Below are 24995 nucleotides of genomic sequence, written 5' to 3' on the forward strand. Positions count from 1 at the left end.
AGGTTGCTCTTAGAGTATGAAAGATTGATGACGTCAAGGTGAGATTTGGGGAAAAGCAAGTTTGGTGCAATGCACTTAAAATAGAATCAATCACACACCTGGGGAAAAATGCATGACCACACATAAAACATGTTTATCAAATGTTTTAGGTCAAAGGAGATTTCATTTCATGTATTAGTTTTCTTTCTTTTACAAAATCCCAAAAGAATTAGGTCAGTCTTTTTTTTGCAAAAGCAAGAAAAAAAGTACTGCTGTTGCCATTCTCAACCTTTTCTGCCAGCTTTTATTTGAAAAACCGTGAACAGAGTATTTCTCCTACTGAGCATAGTGCTGGTTTGGATCAAGCTCAGCCTGTAAGGACCTCAGTGCTAGCCCACATCGGCTCATGGGTCAGATGTTACCTTTCTATACATCCGATTATCAAATCTTATATTACCACACCATTAAAGCTGCTTTAAATTGTTAAAAACTGATTCAAATGACTCTATTGGCTATTGAAAATAATCCCATTTCTTTGCCTTAAGAAACGCTTGGGTTGCTTTTCCAGTATGCTTCAGGCCATTATCCATTTGCACTAAGAAGTGCTGTCTACTCAGTTTTGCAGCATCTGGTCGAATATTAGCAGAGAGAGTATAGCCCTGTACACTTCAGAATCCATACTTCTATCAGCAGTCACATCACCTATAAACACTAGTGGTAGTTCCACTATCATACATGCCCGCCTCACAACATTATCTCTACCATATTAGACAGATGATGTGGTATACTTCTGATCAATTAATTTTGTTGTCTAATCTGGCTTGTTGTTGCAACCTGTTATTTAGACCTTGTTGTAAACTGTCCTTTACATTCATAAAGGTGTTGGTGTTGCAGAGCTAGCCAATTGAGTTCCACTTATTAAGAATGCGCCAGATTGTTGATTTTGGCTACTCACTACTCATTAAGGTTATTTTGTTTTTTTAGCCTCTTTCACTTGCATCAACATTCTTTAGGAGCTCCTCCTATCCAAAAAAAAGACAAAAAAAAAAACACAAAATGCAACACTTGAAATCAAATCAATTTCTTTCAATTCAATTTTATTTATATAGCGCCAAATCACAACAACAGTCGCCTCAAGGCGCTTTATATTGTAAGGTAGACCCTACAATAATATATACAGAGAAAAACCCAACAATCAAATGACCCCCTATGAGCAAGCACTTTGGCGACAGTGGGAAGGAAAAACTCCCTTTTAACAGGCAGAAACCTCCGGCAGAACCAGGCTCAGGGAGGGGCGGGGCCATCATTTGCATACTTTGCCAAATAATGTTCCCTGTTCCTTCAACAATAATGAAGGAACAGACTTCACATGACCATAAAATAGCTCATTAGTCAATTTCATTTTAAGCCTCTGAAAGTTACAAATGGTCAATCACCACGTGTAACTAGGGTTGAGTTGCTAAGAATCTGGTATGACTGCATAAAATAATATTTGATACATATTATTTTATCTGCCTTGATCTTGTATGGTTGTGATAGATTCAAATGAGCTATTGAGCTACCTTTGGGAATTTAACAGTGTCTTAAAAATATGTCTGTTTTGATTAACATCAAATAATTGGTAAGCAACAATTCATCCTCAGATAGATACCAAAATGCTCCACAGATAGAACTGCAATCACTAGCAGCAATCAGTGTGGGGCCACTTAAACACCTGTGACTGCATGAGGTTAAAGGCTGCTGATTTCTTCAAGCATGGACACATTGTCTAAATTCCTGGAGGGAAATGGGACTCATAATAGACCTCCATCTCAAATCAATTACCAGTTTGCGGGCTCACGGATCCGCCTGCCTCCCTGGAGCCTCTTAAGCGTGGACATTTTTATTCGGCAAAGCCGGTTTAACCATCCTCTCCACCACCACCTCCACCCTCCATCACCTCAAGGTCTAATCACTCATCTGTCCGCAGCTCTGACAAGTGTTGTGTTAACCATTAGAGAGGGACAGCCACACAGAAATACTGTATGGTCTTTATAAGCTTGGAAGTGTGATGTGAGAAATATTTCAAGGTGCTGCTGAGATGTCTGTCAGAGTTTCTGCAGTTAAAAAACAAGACTTCAGGAAAAACTGTCAAAGAGAAAAAGAGAAGAATTTAGGTACCGCTGGCCTTTAGGTTTACTTTTTTAAGTTTTCAATCTTTTCTACAATTCTCTCCTTGTCTGGTAGATCGCACACTATCAAATCTTGGGTTTTGACCCCTAGCGACTTTACTCGCCATCAAAACATATCATTACAGCTTCACTTTTTCTGTCCTTCGGTTTCTTTCAGAGGTGCTCTGACCAAGTGGAGCCCTGCACTCTCATTAATACACATACCTCCACACACGACCTGCCTCTGCATCCCACCTGCCATGTCTATTTGTGTCTTCTGCCTGTCTATGCCTTTTTTTTCCATCCTTACCCCCTCTCTCTCCTCTCACACTAGATCTCCGTCTGTCCCTCCACCCACGCCACACGCCTCCCAACCATTCCCCCTATTGCTTTTCATTCCCATCTTTTTCTTCTTCTCTTCCTTTTAGTGACTTTTACGCCAGGCCCGAGTGTCAGGCTGGCATGTCTGACAGGCTGTGAAGTGGCAGCCTGAGGGTTTTTCCTCAGCTGGAACAGGACCATCTGCAGTGCAAATCCTACTCTAGCCCGAACTAGGAGGTGAAGACGGAAAGGCCACCAAGGAAACAGTGGCCGATGTACTGTCAGTGCTTCGCCGCAGCCACTGATAAGCTGAGGTAGAGTGAAGCCTGTCGAGGTACCGTAAATGTTTCTGGGTTTCAGAGCAGATACAAAATTCAGGACACATCACAGTATGTATTAGGTTTGCATCCACGTAAACAAGTAGTATATGTTCCTGTATATATGTTATGTTTGTTCGGAATATGCAACTCAACACAAGTCTTGAGATACTGCATGTATATATAAATAGTATCTACATGTTTAATACATGAACAGCATATATTTTCTGTTATTTCAGCACATTCCCATCTCAAAGTGTGAAATATTTCTCTTCACTGTTGGCATCGGACAGATTGCTTGTCATCGTCTGTGACTTCATACACCAGCAGTGATTTTTAAAATGCAGATGAATTTAAGTGCTATAAAATTAAGTAAGTCACAATTTTATAGACCAAAGTTTCCCATGTGGAAACTTTGTGCTTTGAAGTTAGTTTTTACTCGGTTTTTACTTTGACATTAAGTCGTTTTTTAGGTTTAGATGCTTAAAGATTGGATGGGTTGAGTAAAAAACATTGCAATTGGAATAAATAAAAATGCTTGTTCATCACATTAACTCTGCATGTTCAAAATTATGTTTACTGAGCATGTTTGCAGAATCCTTAAAAAGCAGTACAGACATGCATTTGTCTGATGGGAATGACTTAAATGAAACAATAGTATTTGTTTTCCAAATTAGAAATGCTTGCTTTTCCTGATGCCTTTTATGCAAAGGATTAATAAAATAGCCAAAGTCTTTAATTCCTTATTAAAGAATATAATTTTTCTTTGTCCCATTCGTCTATATGCTACTAAGTGTTCCTTTGATGAAGAAAGCTAATAATCTACCTCAAGTCAGACACTATGCATTGGTATGAAAACAACCAACAAACCATAGTCTGAGGTTCCAGGAATTTCAGCCCATTCATTCTAGTTTTAATCCATAATCACTGATGATGCATTATCTGACAATACAAACAACAAAAAGTGTGTTTAAAAATATCACAATATTCATTATTCTACACCGTGGCCATTAGTCACAGCTTGTTAGCACTGCACAGAGACCTGCCATCTTCAGAAGTTTTCTGATGACTCTGCGGTGGTTGGATGCATCAGCAGGGATGATGAGACAGAGTACCGGGCTGTGGTCGACTCCTTTGTCACGTGGTGTGAGCAGAATCATCTGCAGCTCAACGTGGCAAAGACCAAGGAACTGATCGTGGACTTCAGGAAGACCAGGAAACACTTGACCCCTGTTTCAATCCAGGGGGTCAGTGTTGACATTGTGGAGGACTATAAATACCTTGGAGTACACATTGACAATAAACTGGACTGGGCTAAAAACACCACAGCACTTTACAGGAAGGGCCAGAGTCGTCTCTATTTTTTGAGGCGACTGAGGTCCTTCAACATCTGCCAGAAAATGCTGAGGATTTTCTATGAGTCTGTTGTGGCCAGTGCGATCCTCTATGCTGTTGCATGCTGGGGGAGCAGGCTGAGGGTCGCAGATGCCAACAGACTTAATAAACTGATCCGTAAGGCCAGCAATGTTGTGGGGATGGAGCTGGACTCCCTCAAGGTGGTGTCGGAGAGGCGGATTGCTGTCCAAGATAAAGACAATGTTGGATAACACCTCCCACCCACTCCATGACATGCTGGTCAGTCACAGGAGCTCGTTCAGTGAGAGACTGAGATTACCGAAAAGCACCACCGAACGACACAGGAAATCATTCCTGCCTGTGGCCATCTCCCTGTACAACGCATCCACTTAACACACTGTTTGCTGCTACAACTACACATGTTTCTTTTCCAAATATTTATTTATAAGTGACTTATGTATGTATGTATGTATATATATGTATATATTGTACTATTCTTAGTTAGCGTATTGTCTGTCTTGTCTTAATGTTGGTTTAAAATGGAGCACTGTAACAAAAAATAATTTCCCCCAGGGATCAATAAAGTATTCTGATTCTGATTCTGATTGGAACCCCTGTGGTCTTTTGCTTTAAATTTCAACATAAGGTTCCGACTTTTTAGTCTAGCCATTCTCCTCTAGCATTTCTGCCCAGAGAGGTAAACCCTTGAGACTGTTGTGTGTGAAAATTCTTGTAGATCTGCAGTTGAAATACTCAGGTTGGCCCATCTGCCACATTCAAAGTCACTTTCATCACATTTCTTTCATATGCCTAAAAGCATTTGGTTGCTTATAAGACATCTGCATTAGCAAACAGTTAATGTAGTTACTGGTGAGTGTGGTGGTTATTACCTCCTGATTGGCTGCTGTGAGCTCCTCCTCCAAGGCAGACACCCTCTCCAGTGACACTCGTAGTCTCTCTCTTACCTGAAAATCACAAAACATGAATCACAATCTGTCTGTAGATCCTTTGTCATGGGCACTGTTATAAGCCTTCACTGCACTTAATTCCACTGGGATGGACTGATCTTAAAAGAGCCAAGCTGAAAAACGCAATCATTAGCTTCCTCTCTCACCGCTGTTAAAATCCCAGTCCAGGAAAGCAAGGGTTAACACATCAGAAGGTGCTATCCTCTTTTCCTCCCTTAGCCTTACAACACCACTTTGCTGGGGCTTCAAAGTAGCATTATACGGCTCTTACTGCTTTAAAAGCACCATTTGCGGAGAGGAGATTCCCCTTCTACACTTCTCCCTTTGTCTCTTTTAGGTTCATCATGGCTGTGATGGAACAATTACTTGCAACACATTGTGAGTGTGCACCAGATATGAGAAGAGGCTGATCCTCTGTGTCCACTCTGGGATATTGTTCCAACACGGGACCCCATTTGCCTGAGCTTATATTACCTTAAACAATGTGGACGTTGGACATGTGTTATAAATGTTGGCTTTCGGGGGGGGGATGAATGGATTACAGGGGGAGTGCTGATATTACACAGGAGGCTAAGGTCATAAATCAGCGGGATGTGAGGAGAAACACTGAGTGCGACATGTAAAGGCTTAAAACTAGAAAATGATAGCATGAAATCACACAAAAGGAAAATAAAGCACTGTTAGTATCATCTGGTCTTAAATGTTTTATCTATCCATATACATTATAATATACTATAATATGATAATTAGGGGGTGGAGCCAAATCTGAATCCAGCAAAGCACAACTAATAAGTTATTACAAATATGTTTAACATTTAAAATTAAACATAATGTTTTGGGGAGAAAGAATACATACAGTATAGGTGACTCAAAAGTAACAATGCAAAACATTTTTTCCTGATGGCTTTTATTTTCTTTCTAGATCTGTAGTATGTGTAGCTGAGGTTTTTTTCCTGGTTAGCTCCTGCAGCTAGCTAGCCAACTGGTTACTTCACCTCCACACTGTGCTAATACTCACTCAGCTTGCCTTTGACATGACTAATGACACCACACTGCAGAAATATAACACATTAAACCTAATTTTTCAAATCATTTTTTTTAATCGTCAGCTACACTTTTCACAAACCCACTAATTACTTGTGCATTTATGAAAACCAAAAAAGAATTTTAAATGTAAATAACATGTGACTGATCCAGAATAAACAAAAATACATGTATTTGTCTCCAATAATAATATAAAACACACAAGTAATTAATAATAATACAACAGAGAAGGGACATACAACCGAATCAAAACAACACATTAAAGTCAAACACATTAAATTTGGTAAAACTGAAAAAAGCCAACAGTTACACATTTAATGTAGATATTCTGACAACCTTACCTTCTCATCTAGGGCTTTATGGTGTTCAAACAAGGATTTGAGTGCTTTAAGAACTTCGACTTCACTGGAGACCCCTGAAGGAGACTGAGCCTGCCTCTTGACCACAGTCATACGAAGTGACCGCTCGTGTCTGGACACCAGGCACTCAAGATGTTCCAGCAGTAACTAAAGGGAAGAAATAGGAGAAATCAATGTTATTATCAACTCTGAGAACTGCTGAAGAATCCAAAATATGAACATTCTGAGAACACAGAAAGCCACGGCTCTTGTTCTTATTCTATTTATGGGTTTTTTTCTACAAGTGCTAGAGGAATGATTTCAAGTGTGCTTGATCAGGCTCAAAAAATGTTTCAAAAATCAAACATGACTATCAAAAAAACATTATATACATGCAACAAAGGCGATTACTTACAGAGACTGAGTCCTTTGGGAAAAAAGAAAAAATTGCAACAAAAGTGGTTTGGTGGCTTGGCATGTGACCAACATCTATTATTATTCTTAGTATCATCAAATTTTTTTTACCAATTAAAATGGCCATAATCACTATTTACATTCTCATAAACTGTTGTGAGTTATTACCAAATTATGGTATAAAAGTTCAGAATCACTGGAGAGAATGTTTTCCAGTAAGAAAAGTTTGCTTTGTATTCTTGCAACGCCTCATCAATGTAACTGTGCGAACAATGTATATATAAAAAAGGGGGCAGATAACTGCAAAGGCAACGCTGTCCTTTCAACAAAAACACACAAAAGTGTAATCTATGTTGCGAGGTAACTTGTCAAGTCAACAGCCAGCAGAGTGCTACACAAAGACAGAGAAGAAATGCGGAGCTTGGAGGCAGGCTAAACAAAAGGCAACTACACAACAAAAACGGGGAGTAAACAATCATGTGTGTTATTCAGCAGAGATAAAACGTTATTTGTTACTGTAGCCTGCTCAGGTTCCACTGTGAGATCAGTGTAGGATCGTCTGCTTTCATTTCATTTCCCCTAGTGAGGCAGATCGTGACACTTCTTTCCCTCTCTGATGTCGTCCAGGGCAATAATAATATAGCCTCGAGATAATGATCTGGTTATAGGCTAAAGTTACAGCTCAGAATGATCTGTGTGCTCTTTCTGACCTTACTGGTTATATTCCCACCATACCTTTAACTGTCCAAACATCTCCATCTGAGACTACCTAACATAGTTAGCTGGTGTAAGTGTATTCCATTGCAAGTGTATTCCAAGTGTAAACCATTGTTATTAAGTCAAAATACCACTGACATCTCTGCTGAAGTAAAAATAGGCTAAATTATTAACATAGATCTGAGTAACCATGAAAACTCCTTAAAATTGCCAATACTGAGGCAGCTAGCCCTCAAGCATAACTGTAACAAGTAACAAGATTTTTTTTCTTTTTTAATTTTATTAGTTTTTTAATTTTTTTAAATTCTAAATGGGACCATAATTTAGTAAACTAAGCTCACGCTGTGGTCAGCAAAGTTTGAAACTAGAGTTTGAGAGTATAAACTCCTCAGAAAGCTTTTACTAACATGATAGATGAAGAAAGCCAAAAGGTAATTTCCCAATGTTTTTGTGTTATGCCCCGCTGGCTATTTAAAAGAATGCAGATTTAAGGCTCCTTGTAGTCTTAATCTTTGTGCCAATAGCACTTCTGGTTTGACTTTTAATTTTTATATACAGTCATGTCAAAAAGACAGTTTTCACAAACATGCAGTCCTGTGAAAAACAAAGTACACACCGACTGCTTCTGTACGAATTAAGATGATAGGTAGCAGCTTAATGTCAGCAACACGATGTCTCCATCTTCCCAGACATCCAATCGAATTGAATCAGGGGTCAGACTGCGCAATGCTCAGACGAAGTGCAAAAATTTGTAAGAGCTACATCTACATTGGCCCTACAAGGATCTGTTAGTGTTTAAAATATCGCTTTATAAAGAATATGGCAGCACAGCTCAGGTTTGTAAAGTTGCATCTGAACAAATAACATGTGTCCTGGAACAATGTCCTTTGGACAGATGACACCAAAATAGAGACAGACATCTGCAAATATGTCAAGCACGGTGGTGGATGGTGATTTGGGATCACTTTGCAGGCCTGAACACCTTACAGCCATGGCTGCCAAAAGTAGTTCTGGAGCATGATTACAGATTACAGAAGTAATAATCGTGCTGTAGATGCCTTCTTACTTTTAATGAAGTATTACAAAGTTTATATTATGAACTTTTGTTATCTTAAAGTTTCAAGTAAATTTGGCTACCACTAGCCAAAGTCAATAGATCCTTTTCAAAATTTCCTTTTTGTGCCAACTGAGTATACTGACTACTGTGCAGCGCCAGTAGTCCAACATTTAGAACAGGATCGATCTTTTCATCTAACTGAATTTCCCAAAATGTAAATGTAAAAAGACAAGAGTGCTAGCTTAGAATATGATATTCTTCAATATATGGTTCCAAATAAAGTAACAGAAATAATCAATAGCATTCTGACTCATTTTAATGTCAAACACACCTGACAAAACAAACCAAAAGCAGCAAAATCCATAAAAATGTTTGATTCCTTTTTTATGGGGGGATGTCTGCAGGATCCTAAAGATATATTTTCAATAGAAAACACTGGAGCAGGCAGAAGTGATCAGAATCTCTGCAGGAGTGAGGTGTAAGAGTCGAACAATGAAAACTTGCAGTGAAAAGAAGACCCCTGCAGAGCACTGCTGTATGAGTGTAGTCTCTTCATTTGTCTCTCTGATTCAAGTGTCCCTGAGAGATCCATCAACATCCATCATGTCTACATATATAATCCTGCACACTCAACAAAATGCCTACTGTTGATTCAATCAGGAAGTCAGTGTTTACTCAACAGCACCCCATTTCCAATCTCGTTCAGTAAATATTTTCATTATTTATCCGATCTTGTTTTTTCTGTCTCTGTCTCTACATCAGCTGCCGAAAGTGGGGTCCGTGACCCACGGCTAAGTGGTGCACAAAATGAGTTGTTGTAAATCCTAAAATGTGGCATGACATTGAAAAGTGCATATCTAGACAAGGATCTTTTATGCCAATGAAGCAGGCATATTGGGTCCATTACTCACATTATCTTTGTGCCAACAGCTACTCTGATGCGACTGTGAGACATCACGTAAATCTGTCATGAAATCACTCACTTCACTCGGGGTACAACAGACTGTTCTGCTGCTGCAGAGCTTGGCTTGTTAGCCAGCTAGCTAACTGGCCGGCATAGAGAAATATTTGAGCCAGACCACGTTGTCAAGTTACGGTTCGAGGCCAAACTGAGTAAGAGCAGCAACAGAAGACCAGATCTGAGTCACGCTTTCTTAGTTTCAAGCAAACAAACCATGATGCTAGCCAGCTTGTTCATGGTGTAGATTGAATTAAATGATCCTTTTGTAAAAGCGCATGTGTGGAATTTACATGCTTAAAACTGCAATTTGGATTTATCAATATAAAACAGATGTAAAGGACAATGTTTAAAAGGTTTTATAACACAAAGAATTTCAGTGGCATTTGAACTCAAATGCTCAAAGTAATTAAATAGCATAATTATTACATAATGAAAATTTTAAGCTGATGAAAACTGATAATTTTTGATTAGCATGAACCCTTTTACAAAACAAATAAGCCCCACCTAAAAATATAAATTCAGAGTACTTTTATTGGTGTGGTGGCGATAAGTGACCCCGCTCCCCTTGTGATTGCTTTAATAAGTAACAGGTCGCCATGATCGCACACAGTTTGCAGCGCAGACACTGAATTGACTGTAAACTAGAGCTTGAGCTTAACTGATATGAGTAGATATCAGCTACTTGCAAATATATTGATATCTGGATTTTTAACTTGCCAAAAAATGAAAATTTAAAAAGTAAAGATGAAATGTTGTTACACATATCCTTCAAACTTGTGCTTCATCCGATATATCCGAGTTTTTAATCAATAAATATCGGTATTACTTGCAAAAATCTTATATTAGTCAGTATCTACTGCAAATACCTGAAAACTACTCACCAAGCAGTAGTAAAAGTGAAACGTGTGAGGCGAACAGGCAACAGAGAACTTTGATCTACAAAGTAAAAGTTGTGGCTTTTGAAGTGTTTTGGTTGAAGTGGTAAGGCACGACTTTCTCTTTTTCCGATTTGCCCCAAACGTTTCCAACTTTCAGCTAACAGAGGAAAACGGTGAGTGTTTGCAGACAAGTCTGCATCTCACATGCAAACTGTTGGCAGTCTGCTTGAAACCAAAGCAATCATGGTTTCGGTGCAGCACCCTTTTGGCGACTGATTTCACCTAGTTTGAGTGAGCAACCTCCAGCAGCCGCTCACTCACTAAGGGTCTACACATTTTCTCTGCTAGCGACTAGTGGTTGTGAGATGGTCATTAACTGGTCTCTAGGCTTTAGTGAATGAGACCTAACATACTAGTTAGTTAGTTTGAGTTTAGTTGCTTAATTATGTTTGATTTCCATTCTGGTAACTCTGTAAAACTATGAGCAAAGTGCACAACTATGCCTGCGATAAAACAGATAGTACACTAATCCCCTAAGTTGTAGCTGGTGATTTGAAAATTTATCAGTTAAAACACACGAAAGCAATCAGTTATGAATGTTAGTTAGTCTTGGCCCCTCAAAAGTTTGAAAACTCTAGATCTTCATCACATATCAAAGACTGTGATGCTTAACCCACAGCCAATAAGACCAATCCCATACTCATCACATGATGTTGCAGGTTCCCACGTCAAATGACTGCCTGTACATGTCTTCCAAGATTTAATTATAACCAGTGACAAAACCAAGCTTAATTAAAATTTGCTTAGTAATTGCCTGTTGGAGAATTTGAGGTGATAATAAAGTGCGAGAGTGAAAATGACTTTTGTCTGTCCTCCTTTCTTGCACCTCACCTCCCTCTTTTCTGTAATTTTCCATCAGTGCTGTGCTAAAATCTTCTGTCTCCACCAGAGGAAGATAGTGCAAGACTGCAAATACACACTTCATCAGCATTGGGATGGAAAGCAGAGTCTTATCTATCAACAGCAGAGTGTGCTTTAAAAAGGCAATGTTTTTTATTGAAGATACTGGACTTCAGCTGATCCTCTAATGTTTTTTTTTAGCTGCCCCTCCCCCACACCAAATTCTTTGAACTGGACACTGCAGGGCATCAGTACCATTTGGACTTAGTTTTACTGTTGAGCAGCCATCCATGTGAAGTAAGTGGAACAATTTTCAGGCAGAATGTGGAGAGCTAATGAGGTGTGCCTGGGCACAGGAAATAGACAGTGTGCATAGTTGCTTCAGTGCTTTTGCAGCCTTAAAACCGTAGCCACCAGATAGCTTAATCTTCCTCTGGATGCTGCCTATCGCAGTGTCCAGCAGGTTTTTTGGGAAAACTTGAGAGCAACTTGTGGAATGCATAAAAAAAGGATTGAGTATGAAATGCAGAAGCAGCTTCATTTCTGGTTTAAAATGTCCAAACATCAGTTTTGTTTGTTCTTATTGCTCAGAACTACTGAATTCCAATGGTCATATTAAAATAAGTTAAGTAAGGAAAGTTTAATAAAGATGTATAAGGATGCTGTCCTCACCCTGGTGTTGTTCCTCTCGGCTTTGAGCTCAGATATCTCTTCCTCTTTCTCCAGCAGCTGTTCCCTGCAGGCGTTCAGCTCCTTGGTCAGTGCTGCAAACTCCTAAGCAAGAGAAAAGACAGCGACGGGTAAGCATCACACAATACTTGGGATACAGCTAGGGCTGGGCCATATTATACCGTTCACGGTAATACCGGTATAATGTTAGGCAACGATAGGAAAATGAAATATCGCGATAGAATGGGAGTAAAACGCGCATGCGCAGTGCCTTTGTTTTCATACGCACATGGCCGATTGTTGAGTGAAACAGATGAACCAGAATTGGTTTGTAAAAATGGTGCAACTTCCGTGATGTGGAACTGGTTTGGTGTTTGTCCGTCAGATACACGACAAAGCACATTTTTTTGCAGAACATGCAAGCGGCCGTTGTTATTGTCGTATTTGTCGGACTAAGATGCTCTTAAATCTGGGAGTAATCTGGGTCCTAAACTCCGTATGCTTCAGGTCAAACAACACTGCAGCATCACTTAGAGTTAAAAACTGTCTAAATTCTTTCATCTTTAATAAAACGATCAGCATTGCTGCTTTACCAGGTGTAACTATAAAGTTTAACTTCCAGGCATCCATGAAAACAAAAGTTATTACATTTAACGGAGTTAGAAGTTAGCAGGAAGCTAGCGGAAGTTAGCTCGCTAGTTTCGCTAGTTACCTAAGCATGATATAGCATGTTCTGACTGAGAGATTTCTGAAAAAATTCAAACGTACAGCTCTGCTATCACTTCCAACATAAATGAAGACAGGAAACTAAACAGCAGTGACGTTTGTAGGGTTACTGAAGTTGGGCTAGCTGGTATATAATGATGTGCTACGTGATCGCTAGCGACACAGCTATGTTAGCATAACATAAACAGTGAAGCTGGAGGACGAACACTAACCTCTGAGCTATACCTACAGATCTACAGCTATCATAAACAATCTTCAGAAGGGGAGGCTGTCGCTTGGGAAGGCTTCAAAACCTTTGTCCCTGTCATTCTGGTCTAAATTAAGCATAGCCACAACAAACATTTTTTGAAGCAGGCCAGAACAGACAGGTAGAAGGAAATCAAACAGAGACAACAGTGACACTGCGACTCATGCGTTTCAATTTAGAATAGACTGACGTGAGGCAGTAACTGACACGCTCGGTGTTTGATTTCACATTTATATGGGGGGAAATATGTGCACGTCTGAAGTACTGAAGGAACTGATGCAAGTATGGTGTCCTTCGCAAAAGACTACAGGTCGAAGTTAAGCTAAACTTTACTTTTCTAAACTGCTCCAGAGATGCAACACATGAAAGGATGCTGATTTATTGAAGCACCAATTATTAGTTGATTTTACAGAAAGCTAATCATTAAAAAAAAATTAGAAAAATTTGTATTGGAACAAAATATTTAAAAAAATATGACAGATGTGGTTTTGTCTTGTTAAATGGCTTTTCTGCTACTTAAGAATTGAATGAGTATACCAAAATATCATCGGTAATAATAAGTTGCAGGTCATTTACTTTAGTTATATATACACTTCCTATAGAAAAATAAAGGAATACAAATTCAGTTTTGAAAGCAACCAGTTAAGTACAAGTGATCTGTCTGTCTGAGTACACGTTGTAATTTGGAATCTGTACACCAGCTGTCCTTCAGGAGTCATGGACAATAACTCAGTGTTACAGACAGACTCCAGGGAGTGGAGCAATATTGTGTCTCGTAGCTACAGCAGCGCATCAAATCCTTATAGATCTTATAGAGCCACAAATCCTCTTCACAAAGAAGCCATACACCAAGAAAATCCTTAAAAAAACTCTCACTTTGTATTGTGAGGGCAGACTTCCAAAGAGTCAAGCCAATCTGGGATCAAAGAAAAAGATTTTAGGTCTACATTTAGAACAAGCTGGGATGGTGAGTAGAGAAAGAGCTGAAGTCCATCGCCTCAAGGGATAAACTGTGTGAAATCCCTGAAGCAGCAGAAAGGTGTAATATTGAAGACCAGAGTATTCACAAAGGTGCTTTATTTTTATCACCTGATATATTGAGACAATTACATCCATGTTCACACTAACATGGTGTCATGCTTTGTTAGTAACACAGAGAAAATTCACGATACAAAGATCCAGAGTCATCTTGTGGGTGTTGTTTACAAATTAAAAAAAAAAATATATAAACAAGGATGCTGCTCGATGATTGCATTGAATTTGGCGACGGAAGGAAGTAGCTGCAGTGACTCCAGAGGTTTAACATGCAATACCACAAACCTCTGGCCAAAGGTGATTGCACATGTCACCTGGTGGGAGGCGACCTGTCTCCAAACAAATCGTTGTCTGACTCAGTAGTCAGTCCAACTGCCAGCATGCTCCAATCACTCTGAGTCAGTCTGCACCGATGATTGCAACTTGTCTGTGATGTGTCTTTGCAATAGCGTACTCTCCTCAACTGGCTGCCAACTATTGCAGTTTTGTTCCTGTTATAGTCTTATTTTGGAGTTAAATCATTGTCCTTTAGTGAATTGTGGAGGATTTTCTAAACTTCTGTTGCAAATGAAGTTCTTAGATTCTTATTGTAAGTAGGTAATGTGCATTTTATGTGTAGATTTATCAGTTTCCCAACATATTATACTAGATTGATTGCATGTAATTGCCAATTTGACCCCATTCATTCACAAACTGATAACATACAGATCCCCTTTTATCACGATCTTGATAAACCAAGTCATTCTGAACACGTCGACTGGCTGCAAGTGATGATCGGTTCATTGCAGAGAGTCAGAATAATTTTGATCGAAATAAAGAGTGAAATTAAGTATTTAATTAAAATTAAAAGCAGATTTTGTGTTGCTATAAAAAGCATGTGTGAAAATACAGATTGATAAATGGAGATCGACACACAGCTTCCCTAACCCGTGCGTCTAATAAAATGTTAATTAGCCACATGCTCATTTTGCTTATGCTAATTAGCCTTGTGGAACTGCTGTAATTAAAAGTACAAAGATTTTTGATGTAAAAATTGAACTGAAAATCCATCACAGTCATGGGAGTTCGCTTTTTGGGCCAAAAACCAAACAGTGAATTTATAGAACTGTGCAGCTCTTTTTATTACATGCACAATATTTACAGAATGGAAGGCATAACATTGTATTCCTGCTTAATGTGAATGTGAATATAAACAATAGGTTTTTTTTAGGCTCTGGAAGGCATAACATTTTTCTAAATATACCACAAAATATTAAACAAACTGTAATCACATTAGTCTAAGAAAATGCTATGACATTCTTTTTTCTATTTAAATTAACTATAGTGTCTTGCTCCAAAGGTCCTTTCAAAGTCCTTTCAGCCATTGTTTGACATTCAAGATTAAAATGTTAATTAACTGTAGCGTCTCTTAACTTAATTGTCAGTCAACAGCTGGAATCTGAGTGCAATCAAGAACTTAAAAAGAGTAACTAAGGCCTAATCAAAAACAGCATGCTGTCGGTGGCAAAAGATCGTATTTATTTATTCTTTTTTTTTTTTAACTGCGATTGCAACGGGAAAAAAATGCACTGCTAGAATATGACATATTTATCTAATTTAACCATCCAGTGCTTAATAAAGCTGAATTATAACAGGCCTTGTACGAACACATCTGTAAGAGTAGCAAGTGCATAATAGTTGAGAAGTCAAAGGTTAAAAAATGAAAAATGTTAACTAGTGTATTTGCAAATAAAGTTAAGGTCCGCTAAGCTGTTACCATAGAAACAGGAGATAGGGGAAAATGGTGGCATGATAAACAAGTCGTCTCCATGGGGAGTTGACCTACTGTATAACAACCCAACAGAACAGAAAAACATTTATAATGGATTGCATTTATATAGCGCTTTTCAAGGCACCCAAGGCACCCAAAGCGCTTTACAATGCCACTATTTACAATGTACACTATTATTGTGTATTGTGTATTTTGTTGTACAGTTATTTTATTTTCAACTTTAATTTATATATCTTATTCTTCCCAGTTAAATTTACCCTTCATTCTAATTTGTGTTGTACAGTTATTTCATTTTTAACCTTAATTTATATTTTATTCCTTCCTAGTTAAATTTACCCTTTTTAATTTTTCATATTTATTTCCTATCTTATTCATAGCCTTTTCCTTTTTTGTTTTCTTTAGGTCACGAGCAGTTGTCCAAGCATTTCACTACATATCGTACTGTGTATGACTGTGTACGTGACAAATAAAATTTGAATTTGAATTTTTATTCATTCACTCTCGCATTCACACACTGGTGGGTGGAGGCAAGCTACAGTTGTAGCCACAGCTGCCCTGGGGCAGACTGACAGAAGCGAGGCTGCCATATCGCGCCATCGGCCCCTCTGGCCAACACCAGTAGGCGGTAGAGTAAAGTGTCTTGCCCAAGGACACAATGACCAGGACAGGGAGCCCGGGGATCGAACTGCGACCTTCCGGTTACAGATACGCTTCCCAACCCCCTGAGCCATGGTCGCCCCATTTGTAGGACTTTAAGATGTATTTTACTCATTTTTAATATTATCATGATTCTGACGATTCCAGATTGCCACATTTATATTACATTAAAACAATGTTATGCTACATGTCCATTGTCATCTTATTATTTTGCTGAAAATGATCCCCAATAGTGATAATCACAGTGTCACATGATCATAAATTAGAATGGGAAATCATATTTTAATGATGTTCCAACTTGTGCAGTAGGTCAGGCCCAAAAAACAAGCTCAGACTTCATAAATCTCCCTCCCACGGGAATGTAGCTAATCACAGTCACCTCCTCTTAAGAAAGGGTCCTTCTGCAAATTGCACAATTTGCTTTTAATGCTTGTGAGACCTACAAGCCCCCTGCCTGTGCTCCAGCAGTGCTGGTAAGCTTCAACTTCCTCAGCAACAGACTGCAATATTCTCTCTCCACAGCTCATCTGTGAACCCTTTGTCTCAGGACAATCCTTTCTCATAGAGCTGAGTTAAAGTAAAGGCCATAACCCCAGGGGCAAGGAAATGTTTCTAAGACAATCTCTTTACAAAGGCCAAACTGTCAGGACCATGACAGATTGTGTGGGCCTACTGAAGCAAATTTCACAGTTGTGCAGCTTGTACAATCCAGTAAAATGATCTCTTCATTACAACAAAAGTCAAAGTGAAAAGAAAAGAGGAAGAGCAAAAAAGTTTGAGCTTCTTTTGCATTACATATATTTAACAAACTAACAAATAATGCCTGGTGGAACCGCTCACATTTAAGGCAATTGTCAACCTGAGTATTAAAAAACTTAAATAAATTTGGGTTATGCATTGATGCACATGACATAGATAACTTGTGATGGCACCTTTTATGAGAGGAACTTTCAGTTGGAAACCCTTTTGCCTTGAGAGCTGCCTTAATTCTTCTAGTCGTAGATTCAACAAGGTGCTGGAAACATTCCTCAGAGACTTTGCTCCCTATTGACATGATAGCATCACACAGTCGATGAAGATTTGTTGACTGCACCTCCAAGGTGTTCTATTGGATGAAATCTGGTTACAATAGAGGCCATTTAAGGACAGTGAACCCAATATCATGTTTATCGTGACATTGGGGTCACTGTAGTTTATCGCATTATTTAGATTGAGTTCAGCTGTGTGTTTTTCCCCAGGTGTCTCCAATCTGCCCTGATCTCTTTTTGTGTATTTAAACCCTCAGTTTGCTTCTGCTCTTTGTCACGTTCTCCTTCATCCCTCATATGTTGTTTTTTTTAAAGTCTTCTTCCTCTGCAAACCCTAGATTTAGGTGATTTTTACTCACAACTTTCTTCCCAATTCTGATGCCTAATTTGAACTTCAGCAGGTCATCCTGTATAAAAGCCTAAATGAACCGAGTTACTATCATGTGATCAGCTGATTAGATATTTGCATTTACTGGCAGTTTAACAGCTGTACCTTATAAAGTGGGCAATGAGTATATAATGTAAAATCTGTAAAACAAATAAGCAAGGAGGAATGGTAATATTTTAGCACATTTCATAACAGGTGTCTTGTTATGCGTAAAACTATCAGGCTAAGCATTTTTGCATTTTTATAAACTTAAATATTGTATATTTAGAGAAAACATCTGTAACCTATACACCAGCATCAATAACAACACTGATATGAGGAGAAACATAAACCAGAGTTCCTTATGGTACATTCGAGACACAATGAATTATTCACAGCAAAAATGCAGCAAATGGAAGTTTGTTCCCATGCAGTGATTTATATTTTGCTTTATCTCCCAAGGAAAATATAACCTGGTGAATTTTTATTCCCAGGAAACACTACTTCTAGGCGTTGCTCTCATAAATAACATAAAAATAGACTAGCAGCACAGAAAAACTGAAGAAGAAAAAAAAAAGAAGGCTGGGTGCACTGTGGTGGAAATATGATTCAGTGAGCAGAGAATCAGAGAGGCGCAGCGGAGTCGTGAGATATAAGATGCACATGCTGAGGGGCTTGCGTGACAGAGCATCTTCAGCGCATCAGTTAAGAGAACTTTCACCTTACAAGTCACACAGAGGTAGAGGGTTAGGGTGATGTACAGTACAAACACACAAACACACACACAGACTGTTGGGGCCCTGGAGACATTGGAGTACTCTATAAGGGAAGAGAAATGCTGACGTTCCTGAATGCTGTCAGCTGTGCAAAAGAGCATGTTTCTAATAAACGATTTGATTTAAAAAAAAAAAAAAAAAAAAAAAAAGGAATTTCTACCATATCACATTTTCCATGTATTAAAAAATATCTGCAGTGCCAATGTACAAATGGAGTGGGACTTTACTTGAAAAATAGTAACTGGATTCTTTCCTGACTCTGTCAGTCGTTTCTAATAGACAGAGGAGGTGTCAAACATGCAACCCAGGGGCTAGAAATAGACTGCTGGGAGGTCCAACTGGTGTGAAAATTAGTTATTTTCTTTAAATATCATGCTGTAGTACTCCTGGTAGGTTTTCAATGCTGCACCATAAACTAAAATAAGTTTGACACCCTTGATAAACACTTATTTCTATGAGAACAGCTTCCAACAGATCAACATTCAGCAGATCTATTTACGCTTGAGTGCCTTGTCTCAGTGCTTTTACTCCAGCTACCTTACAGCACCAATAGTGACCAAAACTAGCCAACATGAAAAGTCCACCAATCACAAACATCAACAAAAATGACCAGCACGTAGCACAAAAGACTCCAACACAAACTCCACATAAGGACAAACCTGAACACCAGTTACATCCATCTCACAAACCACCACAATTTACTGTAAGTACAAAAGTACTTGTGTGAAGTACAGAAAGACAGTTTTCTTGTGATACATTGTACGAACTAATGAGAATCGAAATCCATTGAGAATGAGAAATCTATCCTTGACCTCGAGCACAATTTGGGCAAAGACCTATTCAATCAATGTAATCAATGTGTGCAAATTTCATGACTAATACTCTCTGAACATCTGGTCTTTCAGGCACATGATCTAAACGCAAAACAAAGTCTGTATCAATGTTAGTGAATTTAACCACGTGGCAGCTAATGGTGAACATTATCCATAAAAAAGCCAGTGTTATTTAGAGATCTGGAGAAAGCCAGTGGCAAAATGGGTGCGACAGGACCCACTTGACTATAGTCAAGAGCAGTACTTTTACCTCATAAAGAAACCCTTATTTTGTTTTGGGCATAAAAAAGAAACAAAGTTTTTTTTTTAACCTTCTAGCTATTGTTAACTAATGTGTGAATGTTTACCAGGAGTGGAGAGGAGCTGGTTGAGGGCTGGGGTGACACTGCGCCCTCCTTGAGTTTATTGTATACAGTATTTCTCCCAGCCCATTGTTCCTTCACTGGGCTGGTTTCAGTCATTATGCAAATGTACTGTTTATAAGATTGGGGAAACCTGCAGTCAGCTGAGACTGAAGAAGTCACTTAGATGAGTGACGAAACGTTTCTCCCACAAAACACTACGTCCAGATGAACAGAATCAGCTTTTGGAGTGTATACAATATTGTTACAGTGCAGCTATGGCTCCTAATGCTTTTATTTGGTTGTTATTTGATTTTGCAATTTAAAACTGCAAGCTATCTAACTTAGAAAAATACTATCCAGGGGTATATGCTTAGCTAATAATTCTAACTCTCTAACCAAATTCGTGCACTCAAATTTACAGTTAGTTGGCTGTAGCTGTAGCTCGCCTTCTTGCTAATATTGTAGCACAATCAAAACTGAATGGAAATGATAGTTGGCTATTTTGCCAAATTACTTCAGTGCCTAGTCCTTTTAAATGAAAGCCTTTACTTGCTCAAACAGTAAAGAAATTGTTTAGAGAAATTCCAAAACACATTAGGTTGGGCTGAATACTAACTGTAAGGTTCCAAGGTTGTTTCAGCTTTGATGAAATGTTACTACTTTATTTTACTGACCATACAAATAGCTGGGAAATATAAAATTCCTCTTGGATAGGCTGACATATTTGCTCCAAACCCCTCTCAGGCACGATTTTACCCATGACCTGGTGGACCGCTACCCCACCACTCCTCTCCTTTTCCTACTTCTCATTACCTGGGCAAACTGCCTAGCACTGCAATATGTCAGGTAGTGTGTGTGTGTGTGAGTATCAATATTTGTGAGGAAGTCTGCCTAGAAGGTGAACTCTAAATGAAATGGTGGACAAGCCTTCCTCCCTGAGTGGGCGACTGTCGGCCCAAATTACAGCTATTTTTTTTTTTTTTTGAAACTGAGGTGTGCTTCTGCAGGAGAGTCGTGCTTCCGGGCTAAAAACAAAACCTGGCAATTGTGTACTCTCAGGAGAGAAGGAGAAGTGGTGGCATGATTGACGGCATGCTGATTCACCAGGTGAAACACAGAGAAGAGCTCACCCAAGCCTGTAGCCAAGCCTCAGAAATGCCTGAGCAGGAAGAGGTGTTGAGAAATGTTATCTTAAATAAAATTCCTAAAAGTTTGAAATAAGACTGAAGAAGAGTCAAACAGAGTTCAAACGCTCTTCCGCAGCATACATTAAAACAAATTATGGCAAATTTCATGGAAAGAAGCTCTAACTGCAGTACAAAGGGACCCCTTTAGTGAATGCATCGTGGCTCCCATTTAGTGAGTGAAAAACACTCTGGGAAAGTACCAGATAATGAGCAACAAGCATAAATAGAGGCATTTCTATCATATTCGTGCATTCTCAAACATAAAATCCAAGCTGTAGAAATTTAATAACAGAGGTATATTTACAGTGTGACACCAAGAAGAAGACATGATAGTCTCTTTATGGGATGAAACTTTTAAATTGTGTAATGAGAACTTTGTGGCTACGGTATATCGTGACTCTAATTTAGTCACTTTTTTAAAATAAAATACTTTCCACTCTTTAGGATTGCAGGATCATGTTGTTTACAGCTACTGGTTACAGAGCAAGCACCTGCATTACGGTCACATATACTATCAATGCAAGAAAAAAGTCCTCATGTAAATAAGTGCATTTCTGTATTGACATTTTTAGTTTTACTTTCTTATTTTTTTGCTTGTTTCTTTTAGTAATTTATACTTGATTTTTCCGAGAACTAACAGCAAGTACAAAAACACAAGTCATACATTTGGTTGAGTCAGACAATTGACATTTGAAATGACTGATTTACAGTTTCTAGTCTATGCTCAGAGTCCGTCACACCCTGCAAATATGAAAATACACAGAGATTGGATAAACATGTTAAATATTATCCTTGATATATGATATAAGGAGAAAAAGGCATGCTAGTGTATATAAAGCAGCAAACTTCAAGCTGCTTACCTGAGCTGCCTGATGTTCATTTCTCTTATATTGTACATATATTGTATTGTATTTAGACAATGATTGGTGTGGATGTTATTTTCAGCATTTGTGTTTCTGAGGTTTGACAAGCAATAGGTCACTGTGACCTTCTGTCACAATTAATGAGTGTTGTTTAAATGTTAATTAGAGCAATGTTCCTGTTGGTGTGCAGTATATTTTGATCTGGGAACATGACAACAAGTTGGATCTCTGCTTCCCACTTACTGTTTGTGTAAGTGGGACCTGCCTTATGTCTCCAAGGTTGCATCTGAACAGACATTTGGAACAATGTCCTTAGGAGAGACAAGACCAAAGTGGAGATGTGGTTGCAATGCACAGCACCACATTTGGGGAAAATCCAACAAAGCACATCAGCACGAACACTTCAGACCAACTATAAAGCATGGTGGTGGAGGGGTGATGATTTGGGCTTGTTTTGATGCAATAGGACATGGGCAACATGAACCCCTCTGTATACCAAAGTATTCAAATGTGAGGCCATCTGTCTGAAAGCTGACAAAAAAATGTGTGATCCAACTGAACAATGATCTCAAGCACAGCAGCAAATCTATAACATAATAGCTGAAAAAAAAAAACTTGTAATAGCCCAGTCAAAGCCCAGATGTCAGCTTGATTGAAATTGTGTAGGACTTTAAGAGAGTTACGCATAAAAGCCTGCAAACCCCAATGAATTACAGTAACATTGTGAAGAAGAGTGGGCCAGAATTTCACCAAGACAATGTGAGAAACATTTACTTCAATTTGAAATGATAATGAGATGAGAATGAAAACAATGTATTGCTGCTAAAGTTGGTTCTAAGGGTGACTGAATCATAGGGTTCACTTAGGTTAGCTGGCTTAGTTTTTGTTAAATATATAATGAAGTGGTGTGATATGCCATTGACGTTGGATTTAAATATTTTTAGAACCTTGTAAGAACCTGATTTTTTAATTTATTATATTCTGATAAGTAAAACCTTGGGAGTTAACTGAATACACTTTAATACACTTTATTTAATTCATCTAGTAGATGTATTACTTAATTTAAACATTGAGCAGAAACAACACCAATCCACCAGCTATACTCTTGGCCTACATCTTGCTCATGAACAGGGACTGGTCACAGAGATTGTAGATCGGACACTCAGGAGCCATACATGCCTTGCAGAAGAGCGATATAAGAATAAAAGCTCAGCCAGTAATCTCATTTCCTCAGCTTTAAATATTCAAGAAGGTTATCCACGCGGAGCGAACACAGCGTCTGCTTCATTGTAACACACAGGTGAGTTAAAGGTAGGTGACTGTTGCATCAGCATCCAGCATGCTTTCATCAGTGAGTTCTCTTTAAGCAACAGTGTAGCTGTCTTTAATCTGTGCAACACCAAGGACACCCACAGACTCAGACAACTGAGCCACTGCTGTCACGCTGTCTAGTACTTCCAGAACCTACTGTGTCTGAGAACCTCAAAGGCATTAATATTGCAGTATTTGTGGGCTCGCTCATTCCTCCAACATCGTGTTCTGAAGCCATCACAGCTTCAAGCAGTGGCTCAGACCAAACACCATGAAGTACAATGATTCACTATGAATGCAAAAAGAGTATAGCACTATAGGACTACCAACACATAGTCATAGGTTTTAAATTTGAAACATGCCAGCAATGAATGGATCGACAACTAAATTCACTTTTAATGCCCTGATTATTATTATTATTTATTTTATTTTAATTTTTTTTTGTGTGTAATTGCCTGTTATTATTATTATTTTTTTTTTATTTTTATTTTTTTTGTGTGTAATTGCCTGTTATTATTATTATTTTTTATTTTATTTTAATTTTTTTTGTGTGTAATTGCCTGTTATTATTATTATTTTTTATTTGGACAAACTGTTTAATAAACAAAGGTAAAGGAGACAAAAGAGCTAGGATGGTAAACAAAGAGCTTGTATCGCTCGGCTATGAATTTAAATTTTAATGACAATATATATAAAAAAAAACAGTAATAAAATGAAGAAAAAAGAAAACATGCACTTGTAGATAGGAAAGGATCGCCTCAGGTGAAGAACAGCCAACATAAACGTCTGACTGAAGAAAAAAAAAAAAAACACATGAAAGGTCACTACAGGTGTTTGTGTAAATAGTTGTGTGTGTGTGAGTGAATGAGTGTGCGAGAAAGAGAGAGTGTGATGGTGTTGAGGGTAGGAAAGGTGTGATTTACAATAACCTTTTGTTGGCAAGGTAACAGAGGTTGTCTGTGCTGTAAAGTCCCCTTGAGGCCAAATCATAAATCTGAAAGTGGAAAATACAGCCTGGCAATTTACTGCCCTTCAAGTGCCTAATAACTAATTCTGATCCCTGTGAACTCCAGTACGAGGACCTGTCACACTCCCATAGCCTTTCATCACAGCGCTGGCTTTAAACCTCTAACCTGCAGAATCCATGAGAATGTGAGCCGCGTATGACTAAAATTTGTGAAAATTTGCTCGTCTTCAAGGAAATATAAGAATGAGTCTCACTATAGATTCTAAATGAAAGAGGTTTTTCACCTCAACATATAATACTATGTTTACACAGGAGCTATCAATCAGTTTTCAGCTATACAAGAGTAGTTTCACTCGAGTCACAGTTTTTTTTTGTTTGTTTTAAAAGAAGTATTATTAATCTTATAGTTAATCTTATAATTTTTTAGAGCTCTCTTTTCATCTTTCTTCTGATTGGCTACCCACGGTAAAAAGAAGAAGGAGGGTGGGGCTGTTTTGAAATGACCATATTAGGAATATCCACTTTTACTGATGTCAGATGATGCTAAGAGGAGAAAAAAATTTGCTTTAGTGCAGAAACTTTGAACTCACCATATTTAACATGCTCATCTATCACTCTAATAAAACAGAAAATACTGAAAATACATAATAAGCCCATTTCAAATCATCATACATTACTAAAACAGGTGATTTGTTTAAATCCAAAAGTGTCCGTGGCTTTTAACATTAAGGGCTTTCGGATGTGGAATAACCTGCCAGCAGGATCAGTATATCACCTCTTAAAAACATCTTTATGTAACTGGGTTTATCAGATT

General features: G+C 38.4%; 1 protein-coding gene across 5 annotated transcripts in view; it reads right to left on the reverse strand.

Moving 5' to 3' along the window:
* The window catches only part of ppfia2 (PTPRF interacting protein alpha 2), a 187343-nt gene that overhangs the window by 39125 nt on the left and 123223 nt on the right, over positions 1-24995 (reverse strand). For all 5 annotated transcript variants that reach the window (XM_085386151.1, XM_085386155.1, XM_085386154.1 and 2 more), the window contains exons 3-5: positions 12073-12174; positions 6472-6641; positions 5014-5083 (exon numbers count right to left, since the gene is read on the reverse strand). In XM_085386151.1, the coding sequence (XP_085242277.1) occupies positions 5014-5083; positions 6472-6641; positions 12073-12174 (342 nt within the window). The remainder of the gene's footprint in view (positions 1-5013; positions 5084-6471; positions 6642-12072; positions 12175-24995) is intronic.

Source organism: Rhamphochromis longiceps, linkage group LG17 (genome assembly GCF_057381845.1).
Source record: "Rhamphochromis longiceps isolate RC_006_pf linkage group LG17, R_longiceps_female_GT1.1, whole genome shotgun sequence".
NCBI classification, from domain to species: Eukaryota; Metazoa; Chordata; class Actinopteri; order Cichliformes; family Cichlidae; genus Rhamphochromis; species Rhamphochromis longiceps.